Source organism: Dermacentor andersoni, chromosome 6 (assembly GCF_023375885.2).
Source record: "Dermacentor andersoni chromosome 6, qqDerAnde1_hic_scaffold, whole genome shotgun sequence".
Lineage (NCBI taxonomy): Eukaryota > Metazoa > Arthropoda > Arachnida > Ixodida > Ixodidae > Dermacentor > Dermacentor andersoni.
In genome coordinates this window covers 36,535,191-36,558,755 of record NC_092819.1, presented here as the reverse complement: position 1 = coordinate 36,558,755, position 23,565 = coordinate 36,535,191, and the positions used below count along the sequence as shown (strand labels likewise).

The following is a 23,565-nucleotide window of genomic DNA, read 5'->3' as shown; positions in this document are numbered from 1 at the left end:
GTTGCATTAAAGACTGCCCTATGGTTCGACTCAAAAAAAAAAAAAAAAAAGGACATGTAATAGGTATTGTACCTGTATTGACATACTTCAGAGTTCGTTTCCTGAACTCTGAAATTTCCTGTGTTTCGTATATACGTAGTTAACGATATCATATCGTTAACTCCCTTTTACGCTCCCCTCCTCATTTTCGGTTTCCCTATTTGATTCTCTATCTCGCATTGTTTAGTCTGCCACATTCGTCTTCTCTGTACATTTTGTCTCTGCACTTTTTAAGTGCACCAGTACGGAGGCTCCGTAGCGGTTCCTGGTCACTATAATCAACAGTTTATTATTATTGTTGTTGTCGAATAACATTGGACATAACAATCTTATTTGAGCGTTGCTTACTGCATTGCGTTCACTAGGGTTGCATGTTGGGTTTGTTACGTCACACTGGAGGCCTTGGGTATAATGCGCCCGAAAAAAGACACAAAGCGCCGTGTCTGTATCGCTGTTGTTTCCTGTGTCGGGTACGCTACACCTGACTCATCTTGCATTACGTTCATTCTATTATTTATTTTTCGCAAACAATAACTCGCCCGCGCTCATGTGCTCTTGAGGAGTAGAGTTGAGAGTTGCTTAATATTTTCGCAAATATTTTGTATATTTTCCCAGTATCGGTACATATGGTGTGCTAGCGGCCTAAAACTAATGTTTTACACCCGGTACCAAATCGATCCATAATTCACACCTTTGCACCCTTTTGGGGGTAAGGGTGTGAGATGCTGATTCATTTATACGCTTATTCACTTTCAAGGGTGTAGGTTATTGTACGGTGTGGACACAGAAATTAACTTAACTCGCATAACTAAGCCATTCAACTGCCTCGTTGATGGAATGCGAAAATGTAGTACTTGGCATGAAAAGTGCATTGCATTTCCAGGCATTCGTGTAGTCATTGAAATTGAAGCGTCGATATTTTCTGTTTTAATCTCTTTTTCTCAAGAGCGCGCGTGATTGTGCGTGTTGCGTAAGTCTGAGTACGTGCGTTCTTTATTTTCCTCGCCAGAGGCTGTTTTTGACGAGCTCTCAAGCTCGAAGAAGCTAGAATACATATGGCCTGAAAGGACAACGGGCGTGTTAACATGTTCAGTAGTAAAACAGGAACAGACATCTAAAATGTGTGATAAGTCTGCTCGTAATTAACTTTCATTGTCACTAATCTTTACCCTGCCTCTGAAAATATTGGCATCACTTGTAGACAAGAAGAGTAAGGTGTGCTACATTGACAGCATCTCTTGGATCAAAATTTTCCAGGCGAATCTCAAGAATCTGGAAACTGCTCTTGTAAAAGGGGGTTTATTCGTGTTGTAGAGCGGCAGCGACACACACCGTCGTGACGTCATGAGAACACGATGGCTGCACGATGAATTCGATGACGTACACGACCTCCTGATTGACGACACGAGTGGTGCAGTCGCGGGATGGCTCGACGTGCAGCGCGTTGGCAGTCCAGAAAGCGTCGTCGTCACTTTTCCTATTTTACGGCAAATGCGGGCATCTATCGCTGAAAGTGCAGCGCCGGCGTCGACAAGTGCTAGCGTCAATATTCCTTCTATTGCGACTTCCATAACGTTTCTCGGGGGAAGTCTGAGGCCTTATACATTTCTCAGACGCCGCAGTTCTCGCCTCCTGAACTGCGATTTTTAGTTTTCCTGGCACAGAGGGCTCCGCCGACGATGCACTCTCAATAACAAGGTTGAAAGACTATGCGCTCTGTGCGAGACCATGTGAAAATTGATAATCAAAGCCAGCACAGCACCGTAGGGTGTGGCAAATTAGCTGAGTGTTTCGAGTAAGCAGTGAACTTTTTTAACAAGGAAGCATAACGACATTAGAGAGATATCGGAGAGCCACCACACATCAGTGTCGATGTGCAACTTGCAGAATCAGTTCTGTAGTGATCTCGATAGATAAAGAACGATCTGCACCTTAAAGCCGTTTACCGCGGCGACGATCCTACAACCATGGCTACATCCACCACTGGCACAAAAAGCAAATTACGTGCTACTGGAGTTCTAGAAAGGTTCCGATCCGAGTGCCCGTCTATGTCACCTTGTGCACCTAGCGGTGTACGTCCAATGTTCTGATCGTTTGTCCTTATTGTTCCTTTTTTCTTTTCTGTTTTTCTTTTTTATCGCTTGATCTGTTTCCAATGTAAATTATAGCAAACCAGACTTCCGGCTCCCTGTCTTTCCTCTTATGTTTTATCTTTACAGAAAACTTGGGTGACATGCACAGATAGTCGTCGTGCGGTAAAAAGTTGTGCGGTTGATCATTTGTGCCCTTTGTGATGCTTTTTCCTTCGTTTGTATCACTATTCACGCGAGACGGACGGCGCCTATATGCCTTATTCTCCAATAAACTTCGTTTGTGAGTCAGCGCAGTCCAGCTTGCTTACTTTGTTTTGCGCGACTCGTTCCATTGGTACCGTTCTGCCAGCACACGAAGGGAAGTAATCCTATTTTTTTCTTTCTTTCTTTCGTTCTTTCTTTCTTTCTTTTTAAAGCCTATATTTGGCCCGAACTGCGGCGCTTTCTTGAGAGAGAGAGAAAAAAAAAGCACGAATTCTCCACCTTTATTCATTCTTTCTTGTTTGGACAACGTATCATTGCGTTCACATTAGGCCGCAAATTTCCGCGCTGGAAGCGTAATATAGATTAACGATCTTCTTATTTCTTTTTTTCCACGTGTCCCCCGTTGAGTCCATGGCTGCCTTGCGACAGCTAAACTAGCTGAAGACAAATGTTCGTGTGCAGACGACGAGGAGAGAAAGACGCCAGTGCTCGAATCCTATTTCAGTAGAGAAGACAGAAAGCAGGACGTGGTGGGAGAGAGGAAGCGAGGCCGGTGACGCGTCACACGTTTCGCGCATAAATAAAGGCATCGCTGAAAGACGGAAGCGCTGGCACGCTCCACACAGAGTGTGCCTCACTCGGTTCTTCTTGAATCACGGTACGTTCTTGGGGCAAAAAGCGCACAGGTTTGGTACGGATGTGTAGTACGTTTTCTCTAAAAGTTTAGCAGGCGAACACGTGGAAAGTATCTTCGACGTAATTTCGGCCCGTCTCGAGCGTCGCCTGCCTTACGGCATCCTTTCTTTTTTCGACCGTTCTTGTCTTCCACTCTGTGGACGCATGCAGCCAGAAAAGGGTTGTCCTGTGTTGGCTCGCATCTTCAGCTGCTGTAGTTTCAGTTCTTTCGCTAACTGATCTAGCTTTTCAATTGAGCTGGTTTCAGAGAATAATTGTGTTTGTTTATTTTCTTTTTTTCCCTTCGTTTATGAACATTTCTTTTCGGAGTAATTCTCAGCACTTCCGGCGCTCGCCCATAGAGTAGCGAAATGGCGTAACCGGAAGCACGTGCTTCCAACCTCTCGACCTGACCCCCTAGCTAAATCTTTCTGATTCCGAGCTGGAACTCTCTCACGGCCAACACGCTGATATACCTGGCACGCACTAGCGTCCTCCTAGTTTCCGCGAAGCAACCTTTGGAGCTTTTGCGCATGCCCACAGCGTCTGATGCGTATATACACCTTTTGACCGCGCCACGGAATCGAATACTTCCTTCGCTCGCCCGTCCGCCGACTTCTGAACGCTGTGTTATGACCGAACTTCAGTAGCACTAACTACGCGGTCCGCCCATGCCCCTGCTGGACCACGTTTTGGCGAAAAAGAAAATAAAAGGGAGGTAAGAACTCCGCCTGGCCAGCAGCAGCCACGGTCCTGGAATGGGCCGCTCGATACCTGCAGTACCCGCGCTGCAGCCGCCCCGTCGTTGTAGGGCTCGAGCGTGCGTAGCCGCAATTGGACGCGCAGTTGCGGCTCAAGCTGGCGCGACCTTGGTGAGGTGGGGGCGGGGGAGGGGGGTGGCCGGCGGCCGGGGCAGGCTGCTCGCTTTCCAGCGACGGGCTTCTCTCGTCGTCGGGCCTCTGGCGGTGGATCGATCTTTTTGAACGCTCGATGCCGGAGGGGGTTGGGCCGGCCGCACGGTCCGTGCCCCCCCGTCGCCCTCGCGCGCTGGCAAAGAAGGGCGCTCCTGCCGGCGACTGTATACGAGGGCCACTTCAAGAGAGCCCGCGCCGCACCATATACTCTCCCGCTCGTCTCCGCTGCCTTGCGGCGAAGTCACCGCGGACAGCGCGCTTCACGGCTCCCTTCCCACCTCCCTTTCTGCGAGAGAACTCGCCGTATACTACTGCGTCCAGGCTTCGCTGCTATTCTTGATCAGTGCCAACAGTACTCGTCGCGGTTCTTTATTTTGTATGCTGTCTTACTTTTCATTTTTATTTCTTATTTCTCCCACGTGGCTCGGTTAGCGGGAGCGGTGGTTCCGACTTCCGTATATTATTTTAGTTTCTGTTCGTCAAACGAAGTGGAGAAAAGGGCGCGAGCTGAGTGGCAAGCGAGCACATTTCCCGCTCGACTTCTTTCGGTGCTGTGCAAGCGCTGCTACCGCGGGTGTGTCGTAGCCGGCGCCAGCGGTCGAGTAACGCCCTCAGAAGCCCAGAAGCACGGAACGGCTTCGGGTTGCGCAAAAGTAAGACACAGAGGCGAAGAAAAAACGACGACCTGGCATGATGACTCGACGCCCGGTACTCAAATAGGTTACCGTTACACGCATGCTGCACGACAATTGCCTCCCGCCACATTGGCTTAGCTTGCTATGAGAGAGAGAGAGAGAGAGAGAGAGAGAGAGAGAAAATGATAAATGAAAGGTAGGGAGGTTAACCAGGACTGAGCCCGGTTGGCTACCCTACACTGGGGAAAGGGAAAGGGGGAAGGAAAGATAAAAAAAAGGAGAGAAAGTCCACTGGAGATATCAGTCGGTCGCTCAGTCCGGATCACAGACGCTGACTCAATCCGGTCGCTTTCAAATATCGCAGCAGCGCTTTTGTGGCCTTTTGTAGCTGTGATATGCGAGGCCATAGCTTGCTATGACGTTCTGCTGTTTAGCAAGGGGCCCGCGGGTTCCGTTCCCGGTGACATTTTGATAGCTGAGTAAGTTTGAAAAATGATATTCACGTGCATATTAATGACCCCAAGCTGGTATAAATCAATATTTCGATGTGTTAACGCTTCCGATTGTTTTCCTTTTCTTTTATGAATAAAGAAAAAAATATTGTAATTTACGTGCTTAGAAATCCAGGGTGACCTCAGCTATGAGGGGAACTTCGTGTCCCAATAAAGTGAGGCTACATCCGTTCAAACCTTTCAGGACTTTTGGGGGGAACAGTGAATTTACGAGTATAAGTGCTTAAACTCAATTTTATTTTCAGTGCGTGCGTGCGTGCGTGCGTGCGTGCGCTATTCAATTTCTTCAGAATGATTGTGAGCCGGAAAGAAGGTTAACAGCGCAACTCTAGGTCACTATGAGAATTGAGCTCTTACTGCCTATGTCCCCACTTCTGTGCAACTTCAAGGTGGACGCTTTTACCACGCAGGTACGGGGACATGGTACCCGACACGATTACGGGCAAGATCGTCGGAGGCGTGTGCTCCCTAAGCGGAGTACTTGTCATTGCACTTCCTGTACCAGTCATCGTGTCTAACTTCTCCCGCATATACCACCAAAGCCAGAGGGCTGACAAGAGGAAAGCCCAGAAGGTACGCCACCGTCTTGTCTCCTGCTTTCAATATGCTTTCCTATGCGTGATGACCACGTTGCAGTGACAGGCCAACAGTTTCTTTCTCAGGCCTACGGCCAAGACTTGAGCGTCAACTAGGAGCGAAGCACAGAGAGATGTGTCACACATAAAATTAATTAAGAGCTTTTTAAATGAAAGCAAAGTTCCGAACCTTGCTTCTCTGTTAGATTTTTCGAGCGCTGAGAAGAATGCTGATGTGGCAAGCACGGCGCTGACATGCGAAATTGAGAAGGTGTCTGCGCAACTAAGAGGCGTTCGGGCAAACAATTTTCGGGTAGAGACTACGAGGCTAAATCTGTTTCTCGCAACATCGCCGCGACCGCTACCACACGTACCTGTTTCCGTTCGCCCGATCTCAGTATATACAATAGAGAGAAGTGTTAGACACCTGACGGGCTCTTTGCAGATCTACTGCCTCGCTCAATTCACGCTGTCAGTCAAGCAGCAGCCAGCGCTGAGGAGTATAGCCCTTGTGGGCGAATCTTCCTAATATCTTGAGCCTGTCTGATAACTTGCCCTATAACCTTCGAATTAGCGTTTTACGACTTAAAGTTGACAGATATGTGTCGTACGTCTAGCGAATGCGTTCCGCGATCGTGTTCTTGCGTGTACACCGTTCTGCAATGACAATGTTAGAAGAAGCCCTTGTTCGCATAGCTAAGTTACTTAAGCCCCTCTCACTAGTCTTAACTCGCTAAAGGCTTTCTTCAACTGCACGTTCTGTGACTCCAGAAAGGACCTGGGTTCCTGAGATGGTCACTTTAGTTTGAAAAGCGTGCTCGGGCAACTTAAGGGGGCGGGATCACTATCGCCATCTCCAGGTGTCACTCGAGGCTCTACCTAGCTCGTATCATTTGGGCACACCTTTACGCGCCAGTGCGAGGCCTCGTTGCAAGGTAGCGAACTTGCGGTGTTTTGCACATCGCAGAAAGCCCGGATGGCGCGAATCCGCATAGCCAAGGCGACCAGCGGCGCGGCGTTCGTGAGCAAAAAGAAAGCGGTGGAAGCGCGCCTGGCGGCCCAGGAGAGCGGCCAGGATCTGGACGACAGCCCCGAGGACATCTTCGAGCTGCAACACCACCACCTGCTGCGGTGTCTAGAAAAGACCACGGTACGTGCACTTTCGCGCATTCCCATCGCATTACGTTGAGAGAGAGAGAGAGAGACGCAAGGAAATGCAGGTAGATTAACAGACGCTAGTCCGGTTTGCTGCGCTGCAGTGGGGAAGAGGGGATTAAGGAGGGAAACGGTGCTGGCAAGCGTACTAAATTTGATGCACACTTGAACGTGCGCACCGAGTCTACAAACGGCCGCAGAGACCTGTCGATTTGAAGAACTGTAACAACGCTCGCGTTGCTTTCTGCGCCAATGACGCGCGCATGGCCATGGTCCAAGGATCTTGGCTTCTGAAAACGGTCTTCAGTGCGGCCGGTTTTTTCAACGCTCCTTGGAGAGCGCGGCGCTACATTGCGTTAACGTCTGTTATCGAAGGGGTGTACCAATTTTCGAAATTTCGAATACAAATCGAACAGTGTTTGTTATTCGTGTCGTATTCGATTCCAGTATTTGTTGTACTAAATGGCCGAGTATCCGTCTGTGGCCGAATAGTATACAAGAAACGTTGTTAGCCCCTGTACAGCTTCTCTCAAAAATTAAACAAAACTGGAAGGCCGCCTCAGATGTGGGTTTTTAATGTATATCTGCCAAAAATACCCAGCCAATGGAACCGGTTTCGGAGGGAACGCGTGGAGCAGCGTTCTTTCTCTGCCTCTCTCTCTCTCTCTCTATCTCTCGGTATCTTGTTGTTAGTTAGCTGATAGAAGATATTTGTCCTTTAGGCATTCTGCACATTTGATACATCAATCTAAATGAAATATTCCGGTGCTGCCATGACACATTACCTGTCCATGACAGCGCAGCCCCTTGGCAGAAGTGCTCACTGCGCTTCATTGACACTCCGCATAAATTCTTGAGCAGCGTAGCGTCTTCTTTTTCGAGAGATGGCGCTGTGCTAACAGAGAATTTTGAATTACGGCGTATTCTGCAGTCGTAAATACACAGCACCGAATGTTGAGTGCAATTTGACCTCTTACAAGCAAATTCACAAAATTTACCAGTGCCAAAGAGAACAGTAAATGGGGAACAGTTGACGCATAACGGACAAAATCACTCTCACAATGTACGGGTTCATCTATTGCAATACTTCAAGATTGTTCTGGAGCGCGCTCATTAAAGTGCATTCGCGGAAGACAGCTATACCTACTACAATCTTGCGGAATATCGCCGCTAGTAAGTAGCACCAACGCTACTAACCCACCTGTTCAGCTGGAACAAATTGTGCAATAAGCGTTTCCCATCAGCCAGTTTTTACGAATGGACTTCTTAAGTTTTAAGAGAGAGCGGGCAACCTTTTTAATTCCGCGTGAGTGCACCTGGATTCGTGTATAGTGCTGTGATTTGCTTTTCTTACATTAAGTGTACGAGTGCGAAATATCAGTGGTGACTGATTGCGCTACAGAGTAGGCAAGGTCTGAGAACGCCACAGTCCGCTCAGGTTTCTGGTTGGCGTTTTTTTTTTAGTATCCAGGTGCTACCCTCGCGCAAATAAAACCAAATGTTATGGCTGTGGTACCGCCGGACACACATTAAGGAAATTGGGAGATTGGTGCGCTATAACGTGCACGCCCGGGCGCGTGCCTGTGTTCGCGCGGAACCTTCGCTGTTGTACGGTTGCCCTGACCACGCGATGCCTTCTAATTTGCAGCGCGTGGCACGTCAGCGCAGGTTGGACAAACAAGTCCGGCTCTGTTCTTAGTTGCAGGTCCACTGTTTACCTATTGTGCGCAGCCGTGTGGACTCTGTTAGTCTATGGTAGTGTTCTAGGCATTACATTACCATTCCAAGTTCATTACCTTCCCCTAAATATTAAATAGAATATCGTAACTTGGCGTTCTAGTCTTGTATTTCTCCTGTATTTCTGAAAATTGCATTTATCGTTCTTTATACAAGCGCTCTACTCGTGGTTTCTTGTGTTTCGCATAAAATTGCGTTCTTGGCAACAATGTTTCGCTCTCTGTGTATCGGGTCTTTCACTAATTATTGGCCCCTTTGGTTTCGCTTTCTTAACCCTAATTTTCTACAGGCATATCCTTCACGACAATGACGTAATTGCATACCAACGAATGTCTGCTGTTACGACTAGAGTCACACCGCCAGCTGACGTCTTCTGCTCTCTGGCCGGTTTTCTAGCTTGCGTGTCTGTGTCCAGTTGTTAAGCTGCGAGCACTTCTGCGACTGTCTGTGTGTAAAGTACAATGACGCTGGCGCTTTTGCATACGCTGAACACCGGCAGGACCGGGAGTTCGTGGAGCTCGAGGTGCCCTACAACGGGCAACCGAACCGTCCATCTTCGACACCGCCGCTGTCGCCAGTGCCGTCCGTGGGCTCGGAGGACAAGTCGCTGCTCCAGTCCTGCTGTGGCCGAAGGTGCTCCAAAAAGAAGTACCAGGTCAGAGCCCACTCAGTGCCCCAGTCCGCCTGTGCCCCGCTGGTCGCAGCTGCTGCTCTGCAGACTCGTCCCATCCCCGACGACGGGTCCCAGCACGATCAGCCTCTTCCTTCACAGAAACGCATATTTTTCTTGGGCGAATAGTAGGCCTTTTTTCGTGCGAACATACGGTTATTGCTATCGTGCAAGACACTCTAACATTCCACGGCTCCAGTCATGCCTGCTCCTATATTCTGCCTGTGCACGTTTTTTTTTTTTTTTCCTTGCTACCCAACTATAGAACTGAGCCCCGTCGAATACGTATAAACCCGCATGCTTTCCTGTTTATGTCGGTTTCGACCCTTCAGTTCCGCTCGAACTGCGATCCGGACGTAGACCGTCCCTCTCCCAATGACTGCGAAACAACACCTCTGGTGGCCGACAACGCCCTGATAACAAAACCACGCGTTGAACATGCGGCTCGCAGCGTGTGCTAGTGCTGCCCCGCGACTTACGTGTCTCATATACCTCACTTTTCAGTACCACATCGACGTCGCTTCGGAGTGAAAGCAAGGATATCGCCCATCTCGTCCGCTGTTCGTCCCAATAGGAGGAGGTGTTGTGAATGGCTACGCGAAACAAGACGGCGGCACTTTGCCCATCAGCCGGTTGCGCTCTTTGCCGCCTGCGAAGATTCCTGTGCTGCGACACCGTGCCGAAAGCTTATCGCTGATCATTCCGACTACATCGGGCGCGAAGACGAAACCGTTGCGCTACCACGTCATCGAAGGTTTACAGTGAAGCTGGTCTCACTAGCGTTTCGATCTGGACTATGGCGGCGCTCGGAATTCGCACCGACTTCACACATTCCCGTGGCGCGGCAAACGAAAACAATGCGTATTCGATGCACCAAAGCCAGAGAGATTGCTTTCACCTTTGATGTAGCGACAATAGCTGCCTCTTTTCTGAGCACTCCTCTGAGGGGCCTTCTTCTGATCTCTTTGGTTCTTTTTTTTTCTGTCTTTTTTTTTTTACCGTACATACGCGTAAGCATCAGTCTCCATACTTCTTCAGTAATTATTTATCTGATGCAGTGTCTGCGGATATGAAAGCGCACACCGGACCTTTTCCGTGCACTTTATGGCTACATTTCATCTGTTGCACCAGTCGTACAATTCTTATAACGCAAGCATAACATAAAACATCCCTTTTCACTTAAACTCACGCTAGTAACACAGAAACACAGGCGGGAAAAATGCTTAAGTCACTTTTTGTTCATACACCTACACCCCTATAACCGTTCGTCTCCAGCTCAGCGAGAGAAAAAGAAAGCGTAACATTATCACATCGCATTGCCGGAAGTAACCTCAATAGATACGTTTAAGCAATTTTAGTAGCTTATATATAGTATTGGTAATTACGACTGTGTATAACTCTACGATGAAACGAATTTGTGAGCGGTATTGAAGGTCTCAGATAAGGGTCTCATTTTGACCATGTGTCGGTCACTCTTTTTTTTTTTAATCGGCAGGTCACGTCGGCCTAATCACTCCGTGCGTATACAATCACTTTGCGTTGAAGTCACACGTCAAACGTAACAATGCGTCATCTTCGCAGTTCGCGCACTGAGTAAGCCCAAATGCATCACGGTAAATCCTTCTCGCAGTCGTTCCGAATGAACTGACAAATTCGCGGCGCCGTGACCATTGCGCTGATCACATTATCGCAGTGTTTAGACGGGTTAGCCAGAAATGAGCGTTCAGAATCTTCAGGGCAAAACCGAATAGTGCGAAACAAGCGTCACAAAAACAAAGTCAGTTTTCTCTTGTATCGCGTTTTCCGCCCTCTTGCATACTTATTTTTCTTGCTTCGTCGCTTCATCTACCATGTGCTATGCGAATGCTTGAGTCCGCGAGCTGCTAGACGGCACATATAATCGTGTGAAAACGCGCTTGTATGCAGTTTCATCAGTGTTGTTATAGTGCTTCCTGATTATAAGCTCACACCTAGAAACCCGATGAAAATCCAAAAACAAGCACTCTCAAATATTCCTTTCACTTCAAGCTATAGAAGACAATTTCGTTGTTATAATGTGATTCTCCCAAAACTTCAATCAGTGTAAAGCAGCACTGCGCTTAAAACTCGTTTGCGTGGCACGCCGCATGGGGAAAAAACGACGCCAAATTTCGTTCCGCTGACGACGGTCCGGGTGCCGTAACGCACACCAAGGCGAATAGGAGTGGCGAGGTGAACTTTAACATTTGCTAACTGCGCGTCTTGGGTCTGCACTTGCACCACAGTACAATCGGCAGACGGTCGTAGTTCACTATGCGAGATAGGTTGTGATTAGCTGTGTACAGTGCAACATTTGACGTAATGAACGCACTTGTAGACATAGAGGTGCGGCCAAGTTACCGATGTTATTTTCCTACTTTGCCCCGCCCTGTCTTTCAACCACGCCCATGCGGGAGCACAAGCTGTACAGCCAAGCCGCGGCGCATTGTTACATTAAGCTGGAATAGCCTTCGGCATTTTTCATACATCGGTGGCAAACAATGCGCTGCCATTCCCGGAACTAAGTTATTGCTGACTGGCGAGCCACGTGGGCGTATTATAAATGTCTGCTTGCGACTCGCGGCCTGTTACTCTCTCAAGCAGTAGCCGTCCACTGCGTGCAATAGCTTGCTGGAGCTTACCAAAGTAGAGAGTTCTCGAAAACTTATTAAAATGCTATAGTTGCAAACTAGACGGGTATTTCTAAGCTTGGGGGACAATCAGTCGCAAGAAAGAAAGAAGGAAGAAAGGCAGCCGATGGCTTTAACATGTAAAACTTCATTGTTTAGCTGCCGCTCTCAAATAATATGATGAGCTCTTCTGTAACAAGCCATCCCTGATGTATTTACTTGGGTGCTTCAAATTCACATATATAGACTGAAGTCACTACACATTTCCAACAAAAAGACACAAAATTTGTTCTCGCTTGTTTGCGAGCCCTTACAACTGCCTTTATTATAAGTAAAAATAAGTTTGATAACTTAAACTAGATATTCTACTGCAGAAGTCTTGCTTATAATAGGAGCGAGTGAAATTAAAGCTATCTTCAAGCGCCCCTTCAATTATGACGTCTTTTTTTATACAAGGAACATTAGGTGCGCCACATCTTTAAAAGTCTGTCTCTCGCTGGGAACCGTGATAAAAACTAAGAACTTTACATTCTCCCTTCTTAACTTTAAGTTCAGGCATCCAGTTAGACGCTAACGCAGCTTACGGGACGTCTGCCAATCGCTGCTAATGATCGCTGACCGTAGTAAAGAAGGCGACGAATATGATTTATCTAAGCGATTGTCCATAAAGCTGTGGTTCTCCACTTGCGCGCCATGCCGCATCACCTAATTGCTTCAAGCTTGGCTAACCCTATCTAAGGGCACAGAAAATGTGATTCCTGAGCCGACGATTCGTAGGAAACAGAATCAGTTCATCTTCCGCAGAGCACGGGAAATTGGCATGTGCTAATCTTGTGTTCCCTGGTTTAAAGAAAGAGGCCGGTTTAGACTGTTCTGCAGCTCCGGCCACAACTCCTGAGGAAATGGCAAAAGGAAATAAAGGGAAGCTAACCAAGTGTGACGTCGATCAACCACATTACAACGAGGGACAGGGTAAAAGAGAAAGAGAAATTGATGCAAGCGGACATAACACATTTTCAATCTGTAGCCACACACAGACAAGCAGGAATGGTCAGCGCTCCATCACGGACAGGCATCCTGTCCACGGACAGAATTTCGAAAAACGGCAGCAGCCCTTTTATAAGACATGTGTAACTGTGGTATACGACGACACGGCTCCACGAGCTTGCTCAAGAAGTAAGTTCGACCTAGCTGCAGGCCTTTAGTGGTACGAAAGCCAAGTTTTTTATCCTCAAAGAAAACCGTCCGCGTGACTTAGCATACGACAGCAGCGTGGTGCATTTGCACCTTCGCCGTTACGTTATGCTATAAAGCTATAGAACGAACCAACTGAGCCCTCATTGTCTTCGAGCACTTGAGTCCCACGTACCAGTTGGTATGTTTTGTCTTTGCGTGCCGGGACACTTTTCTTTCTTGTTATGTGACCCACTGGCGAGATATATCACGTTCGAGCCACTCGCGGAGCAGTAATAAGATTTGTAGTATGGACCTTTGACTATTTCCCGTATCTCGGACGTCGCACGAATGAGACTCATCTGAGCTTAGTACGCGCCGCAAGGTAAAGCTATTTGGTTTTTTCCGATATAAAGCCAAGTTCAACCTTTCAAGAAAACGCTTCGCAAAGCAGTCTACACCGTGTCGAGTGACGTCTTTTAGCGGCCCACATATATATAGCGGTGCCCACGTGCTAAGGCAGCTGCAGTGGAAAGTTGCACTCGAGATCATTATCCAGATAATTTCATCCCATAAACGCGGCTCTCGTTCAGTGACTAACTTAGGATAGCCTGCGTTGAATACGGCGGCCGCTAATGTCGCAGCCGTTGGCTACGGTCGGCTATATTGCTCCTGACAGTTAACGAGACAGGTTCCAAGGCGCCGGCCCCTCCCTAATGTCGTCGCACCATGTGTCGTTTCAAAACCTGCGCTACTCAGAAAGAGCAATCCTTGCAAACTTTTTTTTCCGTTTTATGGTACGTCAGGGCATGCACGCCGTAAGCAATGGGTTTCTCGTTATCTCCAGAACCACGTGTGAAATTTTTTTTCGCACCTGATTCTTTAAAACGAAAGGTCACCCGGAACTCCAACTGCGACCACTGCACCGCGGGGAGGTTTCGCGCTTGAACGCACGTGTAGTGCCGTCGTCTCTTCTGTCGCTGACACTGGCCGATCTCCTCGGCAGATGCAGGTGCGCCGTATCCGCCTGTTTCCCGTCGGACGCCACTGGAGAACGCGCTGGGTCGTCCAGCTTTGCGTGAGTAAAATGCGCGGCCACCGCACGCGATTCTTCACTCTCCGCTGCCGTCACCGTTGCACCCGGGTTCGGTCACTGCTGCCTCCTTGTATTCCAATCACCGCTTAGCTGTTTTCAAGCGTTCCAGACTCCGATTGGCGGACGTAGAGCGCATCGCTTCCGGCATCGAAACATGCCACGTTGCCTTGCGACGTCGAGTGAACGTCATTTATTATGCTGGAAGCAACAATAATCTCTTCCGTAGTGACTCAACGAAACTAGTCACTATATGTTGATCGATGGTTATATTGAACAGTTAGAGTTGCAAGTATCACCACTGTGCGAACTAAATGCACTTAACGATGCCTATTGATAGTTGTCAAGGGCTCCTAAATTGAAGGCTCTTATTACATAAGAGCCTTCAATTATAGCCCCAGAGGGGAATTTAGAAATGAAAGTAATTTGAGGATTTGTTTTCGTATTGAAGTTACACTGACCTTTCCAATATCGAAGTCTCAAAAAAAAGTTTTCTCTCACAGTTTGCAATCACTTCTCCCTTATTGTTTGCTTCACTCGTCAACATTTAGCGTAATTACAATGTCGCCAACCCAACTTCCTTTGGCACTGGACCATGCTTTAATATAAGAGTTAAAACGAGGTGATACGAGAAGCAGCTGTGCAGGCCTGGGCATCGGCAAGGGTCACACTGACCGAGCTCACACCTGAATGACATCACCAATGCAAAGTTAAACTCACGCCGCACATTGGAACCACGTCACTAACCCGCAGTCAGACACACTGCACATCTGAATGACGCCACCAGTTCACACTCGCTCAGCGCGCACCTGAATGACATCACGAACACGCCGCCACACTTCTTGGGCGCACATATGATTGACGAAACACACGGGCACGCACACATTCACGTCTACGGCACAATCACCGTAAGCCGCCGACTGTGAAGATACAGTCGTCGTTGTCCATGCAAATAGCCTTGGAAAACCTTCTCAAACGTTGAGGCCTCAGCGAGACGTTGCCTTGGTTATGTTTTGTGTTATGAACAAGTTAACAGTATGAAATACGCAAACGCGCACATCCTGTGTCGTCGGCTCTCTTGTCCTTGTTTCTCCCGTTGTCACGCGGAATCATGGCTTAATGTTATGCCATGCAGTCTATGAGAGACTTGTTCAACTCATTCTTACGTTCTTGTTTTTTTAGGCATTTGTGCGTCAGATTCAGAACAGGTTGTGTCGGGCACGCGACAAAGTGACACGGTGATTCAGCATTTCTGCAACATTTCTTCTAGTCTGTTTTCACGAGGCCTGCGCACGTTTTCGCGTATTTCGACGTGAAAGACGTGCTTCGTTCATTGTGTAATGCAAGAGCATGTGCCACCACCGGCAGAACTTATAGCAACGTTTGTCACGCGAGAAACCGTCCATCTTTCTTTTTCTCTCGAAATTGCGTCCGTGTCGAGCCCCTATTCCCACCTTCGCGTCTACCGTTCAAAATGTATTCCCGAGCTCCTTCCTGATAGCTTTGCCGACAGACTGATGCGACAGCGTAGGCAAATGAATGTCCAGGTGAAAGCTCTTCCGTGGCTATGGTCAGGTGAATCGTAAAAGTCGCGCGTACCGGACAGAGTATCGCAGGTTCCGTGATTCTCACTCCAGCATTGCTTACCCGGAGGGTCGTTGACACTTGCAGCCAAGGAATGTGTCGGTATAAATTGGCGCTTGCCAATTATACCATTCGAAGTGTGCTCGAAGCACTTTCAGTTTTACGATGTCATTTTGTACGGCGTCACAAGTCGGTCGAGACAGGCGAGCACTGGCACCGTAAGCACCGAACATAAATATAGGACGTGCGTAACGTGCAATCAGTTTTAAGAAACTCTTCTATTAAGCGGAAATTCTCATACTCGCTAATTTAACCGGTAATTTATCCGGTAATTATCGGGTATCCAGTATTATACGCGGTATTTATCCTAATAGAATCATACCTAGCCAACTCCTACATAGACAGCCATCTAGCCATGTTAGCAACATGATTTTGGACAACTGCATGTGACTTTTGCACAGCGAACGCTCAGTGCTTTCAGTAAGGTGCTGGCAGTTTACTTGACTTGCAGGTGCTAGCGTAAAGCAGCATTAGGGAAGAAATGAAAGCATTGAGCGTTATCCAGAAACGACAATCACAAAGTTATCGATATCTATTTGCCCACGAATTTAACATTCATCGTATTATTCCTATGAAAACGGTTGGTGTGAAGTAATCTTTCCATTGCGCTTACCCTTAGAATTCAATGTTTCATCTTGCTAGCGAGTCAAATTATGAGAAAAATAAAAAAATAAGAATTGTTACTCAATAAAACGTTTAAAACGCCGTTAACGTAACCAACCGCAAAAACACGCGAGTGTACTTCAAACCTGTAGAGCGTGCACCGCCGCATAACTATCGTGCATGAGGTCAAACAAACTACATTGGGCACACGGCATCTAATGGTTTTTGTTACGTCACAGACCATTAGTGTATGTCTTACGTCATGACCATAGGTGTTACGTCATGTGCTTTGTTTCTTAGAGGCTGCTGACCAATGGAAACTAATTTGTCTACTCTTAATTAACTGCCTTGGTCAGAGGCAGCAAAAAGGTACTTAAAGAACACTGCGTCATTCAATATAAAATTTACTTAATTATGTTTCGGCTCCCATGCAAGAGCCTTGTTCACATTGAAAAGAAATGGCCCAAACAAACAGAAAGACTATCCAAACGCCCGTCCATTCATCCATCCATTAAAGGCACCTGTATAGTATTCACCACTGCAAAATTTTTACGCATGTGGTTAAACAAACTTTAATCGGGATGAGGCAGAATAAATGTCGCTTCGGGGTAAGTTTTGCTCAAGGGACTTTTCCTGGTACATGATAAAGCGTAGAACACCTGTTCCTTTTACTTATTTGTCCTTGGACTACACGTGATACTGTCAGTATCCAATACGTCACACTCGCTCGTTCACAGCGACGCAAAGAAAACAAGCGGCCTGATAGCGTCAGCTACGAGCTGAAACCAAACCCTTGTCAGAAGGGCAGAAGTGTTCTGTGGGACTCAGAGGAACAATACGTGTAAATGACGTTTACATTAAAGAAGAGTCCGCTACCTTTGAGTCAGTCCGAGTAACACCATGTTTTGTCCTTCTCAAGACAAAAAAAAAGAAAGAAAGAAAGAAAGAAAGAAAAAAAGAAAGAAAGAAAGAAAGAAAGAACCAGCACGCGTAATCATACGCGCAAACGGCTTTATTTCTTTAAAAACAAGTTTACTTACGTAAACTAGCAAGCCATAGTACGGAATCGAACAGAACTGAAGGCGTGTACGGTCCTTGTGGAAATCAAAATTGTAATCTTCTTCGCTGAGAATTCGTCACCGAAACTGCTGTCTCGCGGCCAGGAGGTTATCTTGCAGTTAGTCATTGTTAGGGGAAGAAGAAAAATAACATGGATCGTGCAAGCCAAACGCGGTTGAGAAATGTTTAATATAAATTCCTTTACTCGAGCTTTGCTTAACGGTTCCTCGTTAGCCCCCGTCGGACGCGCATCGCTTTCAATATTCACATACCGTGCGCGTTTTTTTTGCAGGCAGCTATTTCTTTGCAGGCAGAAACTGACCGCGGTCACTCTCATTAACGGTTGTATTTCTCGAATACGAAACTTGAATCCACGCGGCTGGGTAGGGATGGCACGACGTCATATGGAGCTCGTTTTCTTGTGTCTGTTTGCAAACAAACAAATGCCACACACAGCTAGTCTAAAAAGCTGCAATTTGTTAGAATAGTACGAAAAATGTGCAAGGAAAGTCACATGAAGCAAAAAACCACAGGAAATCGAATGACGCCTATGACGTCGCGCGTCACAGCCAACGCGCGAAATTCAAAACCATGCGAGTCAAAATTTTGCGTCGATTTAACGTCGCGCTGCTTTGGCAGATAGGTCGACTTGAGGTGACACTTTATGTATAGTCACAGCTGCCCACGCTTAAGCAGCCAGTAGATATATTTAGTATATACGTTTATTGAATTATAGTGCCTGGCCATATTTTCAGCTTCGAGGCCGCAAACAGTGCAGCACAAAGGCGCGTTCCATTTTTGCTATATAAATGGAACAAAAAAAACATCAGGACGATACTCAGTCACAGCCCACACACACATGCACATGCACAAATTGAAACATGCGAGTACGAAAGCGCTTGTCAAAGGCATGTCATGTCGCGACCCCGTTCTGAATGCTGTAGGAGTCCACAGATGAGCGTGACAACTGATGACCGCACCAGCTGCTTTCAGTTGACACCCTGTGTTTTACCCAGCTTTCGCGTGTCCTGGAAATGCGCCCGACATTGCATGCTAAGTTCTGTCTCCTACATTTGTGGCGAAACGATATTTTTATAGCGCGTGCTAAATGAGCCGGCGTTTAAAACCGCGGCCTTACGGACCGCTAAAGCGCCCTCAAAGAAAAAATAAAATATGTTCTAAACGCAGCGCAAACTAATATTCTCTGCACAGAATGCTTTGCAATAGGTAGGCGCACCTAGATACGTAAGTTTACTTATAAGTGCTATTATATAAGTGCGAAGTCCTACCTGCCCGTACAAGCTTATCGCAAACAGCGCACTGTTCGCATATACGCAACATTCTGTAGCGCAATGCACGCGCTAAGTTTTATAACGATATATTCGAGACACGTGTTCAACGAAAGACTGCAGGGCCCTTAGCCCGCCGCGTCGCGGCCATCTTAGCGGAGCGATCGGCAAGGCTCGCAAGATCCTTCCGGTCCACCTCCGTCGGTGCTCTCTTTATAATCGCCAGCTTTATACACTTTCCGGTCTGTACACTCACTGAATGAGCCTTATCGTTGCGGGTTCGCAGAAACTGTTCTGGGCAGCAGTCTCTTTCATTCCGCGTCTCGGTGCATCGCGAGGCCGACGGGCTTGATGAAAAAGAAAGACGGTGCTGTAGTAGAGCGGGTCGTGCCCATCTCCAGGGCAGCCAAAAATAAGAGACAATTTGCGCCTGAGTGTGTTAGGCGGGCGCTCGACGGTTTTGCCAATGCGAGCTGAGGTGAGCAGCGATTTAGCTGAGCCCCGCATGGCGTCCTCATTCGCTTCATTCCCGCTACTGGCGAACGTAATTTCCGCTTTCTTTCTCCCTTTCTGAGTCTCTTTCTCTTTGGCATTGTTCATGAACGGCGTCTCTGTGAAGGAGCGCGTCTATGCGGTCGTATCGCACACAATGCACACGACGTCTCCACCGCACAGCACGGCGGCCACCGCGAGACGCCGCCCTCTTTTGGCTTCTCGGAAAACGCGCTCCCATTTTTTTCTTCCGGGGGCGAACGCCAGGCGGCGCAGCGACGCCTCTTCTCGCCGCCGCCGTTGCCGCCCCGCCTTTTGTTGTTGCTCACATACGCAAGCAGGAGGCTCGCGCGTTTTTGGGAACGCCGTGTCGTTTGCGCGGTGTTTGTTCTGTTCCACGCCGACACAAGGGAGCGAGATATTAACGCCGGCGCCAGAGGAGGCGGTCAGAGAAACTACTTTTGGCGCTATCCTAGCTTTCGCCACTGACGCTTTCGACCGCGCTCGCGTCTGGGGCCATTGTACAGTAAGCTCGCCAGCATTGTCGTCTCCGCCCTTCTCTCATTCTTGCTTTTGTTCAGCTGATTCGACCCTCACATAGCTATGTGTCTTCGGCTTTAAGGCGCCAAGATGATATTGTGACCCGGCTACCGGTCTCCGCCATTCTTCCTTTCTTTCTTTCTTTTTTCTACCGAAGCTAAGGATGCAGTTCAAGATCCATCTATCCCGTATTCTCACAGGTGCTAGACTATAGGATAGCCGTTCGATTTTTCTCTGAACGCGCTTTTTCCACGAAACCGTCCTGAGGATTGTATTCCCTTTCTCGATTGGACAGAGTGCAAGGCGATGCCGTCCCACGCCGTCTCTGTGCCTGCATTATTCCAGGCATTGCGTACAAGCACACATCCTCGCCTGAATTTTGTCGTGCCTTGTTGGCTGCTGTCTTCGCAGCCGATGTCGTTCCGCCTTTAGTTTACTTTCCGCTGCGCACTGGCTTTTGTCGCCGAGCTTTTGAGATGCCGGGCTTTTGCATTCTTTTTTTTTCGCTTCAGCTCAACGCTGTAGTCTTGCGCAAGACGAACTTAGCACGCAATGTCGAGACCTTTAACAAGCAGTGCGCTTGTCGCGATCTCGCCCCGTCCAGAGAGACGCCGGTTTTTCCAGAGACACTTCGATGGCGTCGTGCTTCGCCACGAGGCGTCACACCACGATAAGCCGCGCTGTAGCATTTTCCCGTAGCGCCCTGCTTTGGCTCCCGCTTCGATCGAAGCTTCTCCGTCCTGCAGGCCGCTAACGGGTCGCGTCCGCGGCTGCGTACTTCCACGCGCTCGGTGCCACACAGCCAGTGGCGCGCGCTGGCTTATCCTCGCTCGTGTCTGCGCGGCATCTCCTTAGTTCCGTGCACCTTCGTGGAGGACGCAGCCGTTATAAGAAATTGAGCTCGACGGTCTGTGGCGTCTCTATGAGTATCTCAAGGACAACGTTTATTCGCTTATAGGTTTTGGGTTTCTTTACCTATACTTGACACCCAGACATTCTGTACGCACCCTCGTCTGTAGCACAGGTAATCGTACATTGCTTTTATATACAGTATTTGAAAAAAAAAACAGAAAACAAACGATAGACTGTGTAGAAAGATGTCCACATACTCTCTGAAAGAAAATTGTTTAGGTGAGCTGAGACTGGTAATCATATTGCGTGAGTGGACATACTGCAGCTGTAGTTCAAAGTAAACTCGTCACGTTATAACTCACTGGCAAGGTGCGTCGCCAACAGCGTCACACGCACACAAAGGGCTTCGCCTCTTAAATTTGGCACTGAAGAAGTGCCAAAATGAACAAGAGTCGACTGTTTCGCTTCTGTTTTCCCTCTTACGCGAACAAGTGCAATTACGTGGCGTTTATTTTTTTATCTTTTGCTACTGTCGATTTCTTTCCTTATTTTTTTTCCACTGTATGGGCTCGTGCCGCGCTTTCTACACAAAGAGAAAAAATTCAATTACACGTTCACACTGTGCCGTTACTCTCGTTAGACAGAAGACTAGGGTGGATGTTGACGACGCAACACTAGTCATGTTTACTGGGCGCAACCACCAACCACTCGCTAAAGCTTTGCGAGGTAAAGTTCCGACAAGAATCTTATCCATGCGATACAGCGGCTTCGCTGCGATACAGAGGCGTAATGCGGCGAAGCATACACAATGTATCGCGACGAAAAGAACTGCATGGAGCCGGATTCACTAGGCTTTTAGTTCGTAAGCGCTCTTTCCCGTTGGCCAACCACCTTCGCTAATCATATGTCGAACATCAGGACTTGCGTAAGCACGTTACCTGTTGTGAACGCGGGCGCCGGTTTCTTTGCGCAAGTGCTAAACAACGTGTCTTGCCACTATACACGTGGGCGCAAGGCGTGTTAAGTAAGCGTGAGCAGCATAGCGAGAATCGTTCCACGGGTCACCGGCGTAGACTTCGGCTGGCAGCTGCACGCAACTGGCACGAGTGAACGTGTACAAGCCGCCACGTCCTTGGGGCCCGCTCTCGAGAGTGTGCGCTGTGTTCTCGAAACGGGGTAAAAGCGAGCTCGAGCGCCATCCGCAGCGGGGGAGGGGGGGGGGGGGAGAGAAAACGGCGGCGACGCTTAATCGGAGAACGCATTATTAATCGCCCCGGAGAGGTAGGCGGCGTCCCGTCACAGCGTGCTGCAGTCATTCGCGGGCCTTATCGAAAATTCACCAGCGGAGACGCGTTTCGTCGGCGCGCTCCGCAGGACGACGCCCAGGGAGAGGACGGCGTTAGGCGGGACAGACACGACCTGTGCCCCGCTCGCCCGGATGACCCATAAGAGGAGCAACTCGTACGCAATGTTTGCTTACGAACCGTTTTGTCTTTTTGTTTGTTTATTTTTTATCCCAGCGTTGGCTGACGCATGTGGCGACGGCGCCCTTTCGGAAAACTTTCGGTGCGGCTCTATGGATCGCAACTTTCGCGATAAAGCTGCAAACCACGCGTTTTGATCTGTAATAAGCTATACGGAACCATCTCGTTTTCTGTTTTTATTATTTTGTGCGTCTGAATATGTGAAATGTAACTCATTGCTTTGAGTTCAGAGGGTGGACACGAGGGACAGGGAGAATGGGTATTTTCCTGCGCACTCTGTCTGTTAACTTCTCGCTTCTATAACTGTCTCGCTAAGTGTCTCGAGTGAGGCTGACACCCGGATTATTGGGAGGAAGAAAGCGAGGCATCAACACTAGGGAATTCCGTGTTGCTGCCCTTGCAAGGACTACCAAAGCCAAATAATGCTGTTTAGCTTTGATGATATTGTCACGTGGTCGTGACGGCAAAGAACACAGTAGCAATACTGTGAAAGGGTAAACTAGCTTTTATTGGGCGAACCTGTGCCCACAAAACAGGCTACACTTAAAGCACAACGAGAGCGGCGAACACAGTCGGCGATCGTCGAAAATCTGATCAGCGGGTCCAGCGCGTCAGCTTTTATACAGCAGTCATCGAATGTTCCAGACTAATCGTTGGGACCCGCGTGCCTTCCACAAAGTTCTACACCATTCGCGTCACGCGATGAAATCAGATAACACAAGGTTCGGCGACAACATACAGCGGATAGAAGCATCGATAACTTTCCAGAAACTTCGGATACATGCAGGCGCGTCCCGCGCTGCGCGATAAGATTTGTTAGGCGGCGAAACGTGGTCGCCTGATAAATATAAGTACACGTGTCAATATGCTGAAACCAGCGCATTCAGCATGACATGACCCACAGCCATACACAAGAAATGCGCTTCAACGCGCGGGTCCCGGATTTCTTTTCTAGAGTTATTTTTTCAAGCTCATTTGCTGCAGCGCGAACGCGAAACAAGTCGAGATGTCCTCCTTTAAATGCGTGGGCTTTTGTGATGTGGTTTCACAGTCACCAAAATTTAGCGGTGAAGTTCCTTGCTGTCGAAAACAGAACTATCCGAGCCTAGAGTTTCAGTGCACGCTAACAGTACATAGTGTCATGAATCTCGTAGCGGCAGGATGTATCGAGAAGCCACATATGTGGGAGACTAAAGAAGTGGTTCGGTGCCATTGCAAATCGATACCATCCCGTCAGAAGCCGAGGAGCCTGGAAGCCTGAGGAGCCTGAAGTAATTGCCGCGTTCGCTCGAACATAACTGCGCAACAGACGTTGCCCCTTTCTATTCTAACATTATTAACAACGCATAAAATATTAGTTGCCCTACTTGTTTTTTATGTGGCTTCACGTTCCGATGGATGCTGCATCTGTGTTGTCATGGGAACAACGAGGCTTCGTGAAAGGACCAAGCTGAGTTACGCCACGCCTCTCACTTTGCG

At 48.2% G+C, this 23,565-nt stretch overlaps 1 protein-coding gene across 1 annotated transcript in view; it reads left to right on the top strand.

Annotated features, from left to right (window-relative positions):
* Positions 1-23,565, top strand: part of Shal (Potassium voltage-gated channel protein Shal) — a 254,023-nt gene that overhangs the window by 213,617 nt on the left and 16,841 nt on the right. The window contains exons 2-4 of the mRNA XM_050170617.2: positions 5,483-5,645; positions 6,615-6,797; positions 9,039-9,194. Of these exons, the coding sequence (XP_050026574.1) occupies positions 5,483-5,645; positions 6,615-6,797; positions 9,039-9,194 (502 nt within the window). The remainder of the gene's footprint in view (positions 1-5,482; positions 5,646-6,614; positions 6,798-9,038; positions 9,195-23,565) is intronic.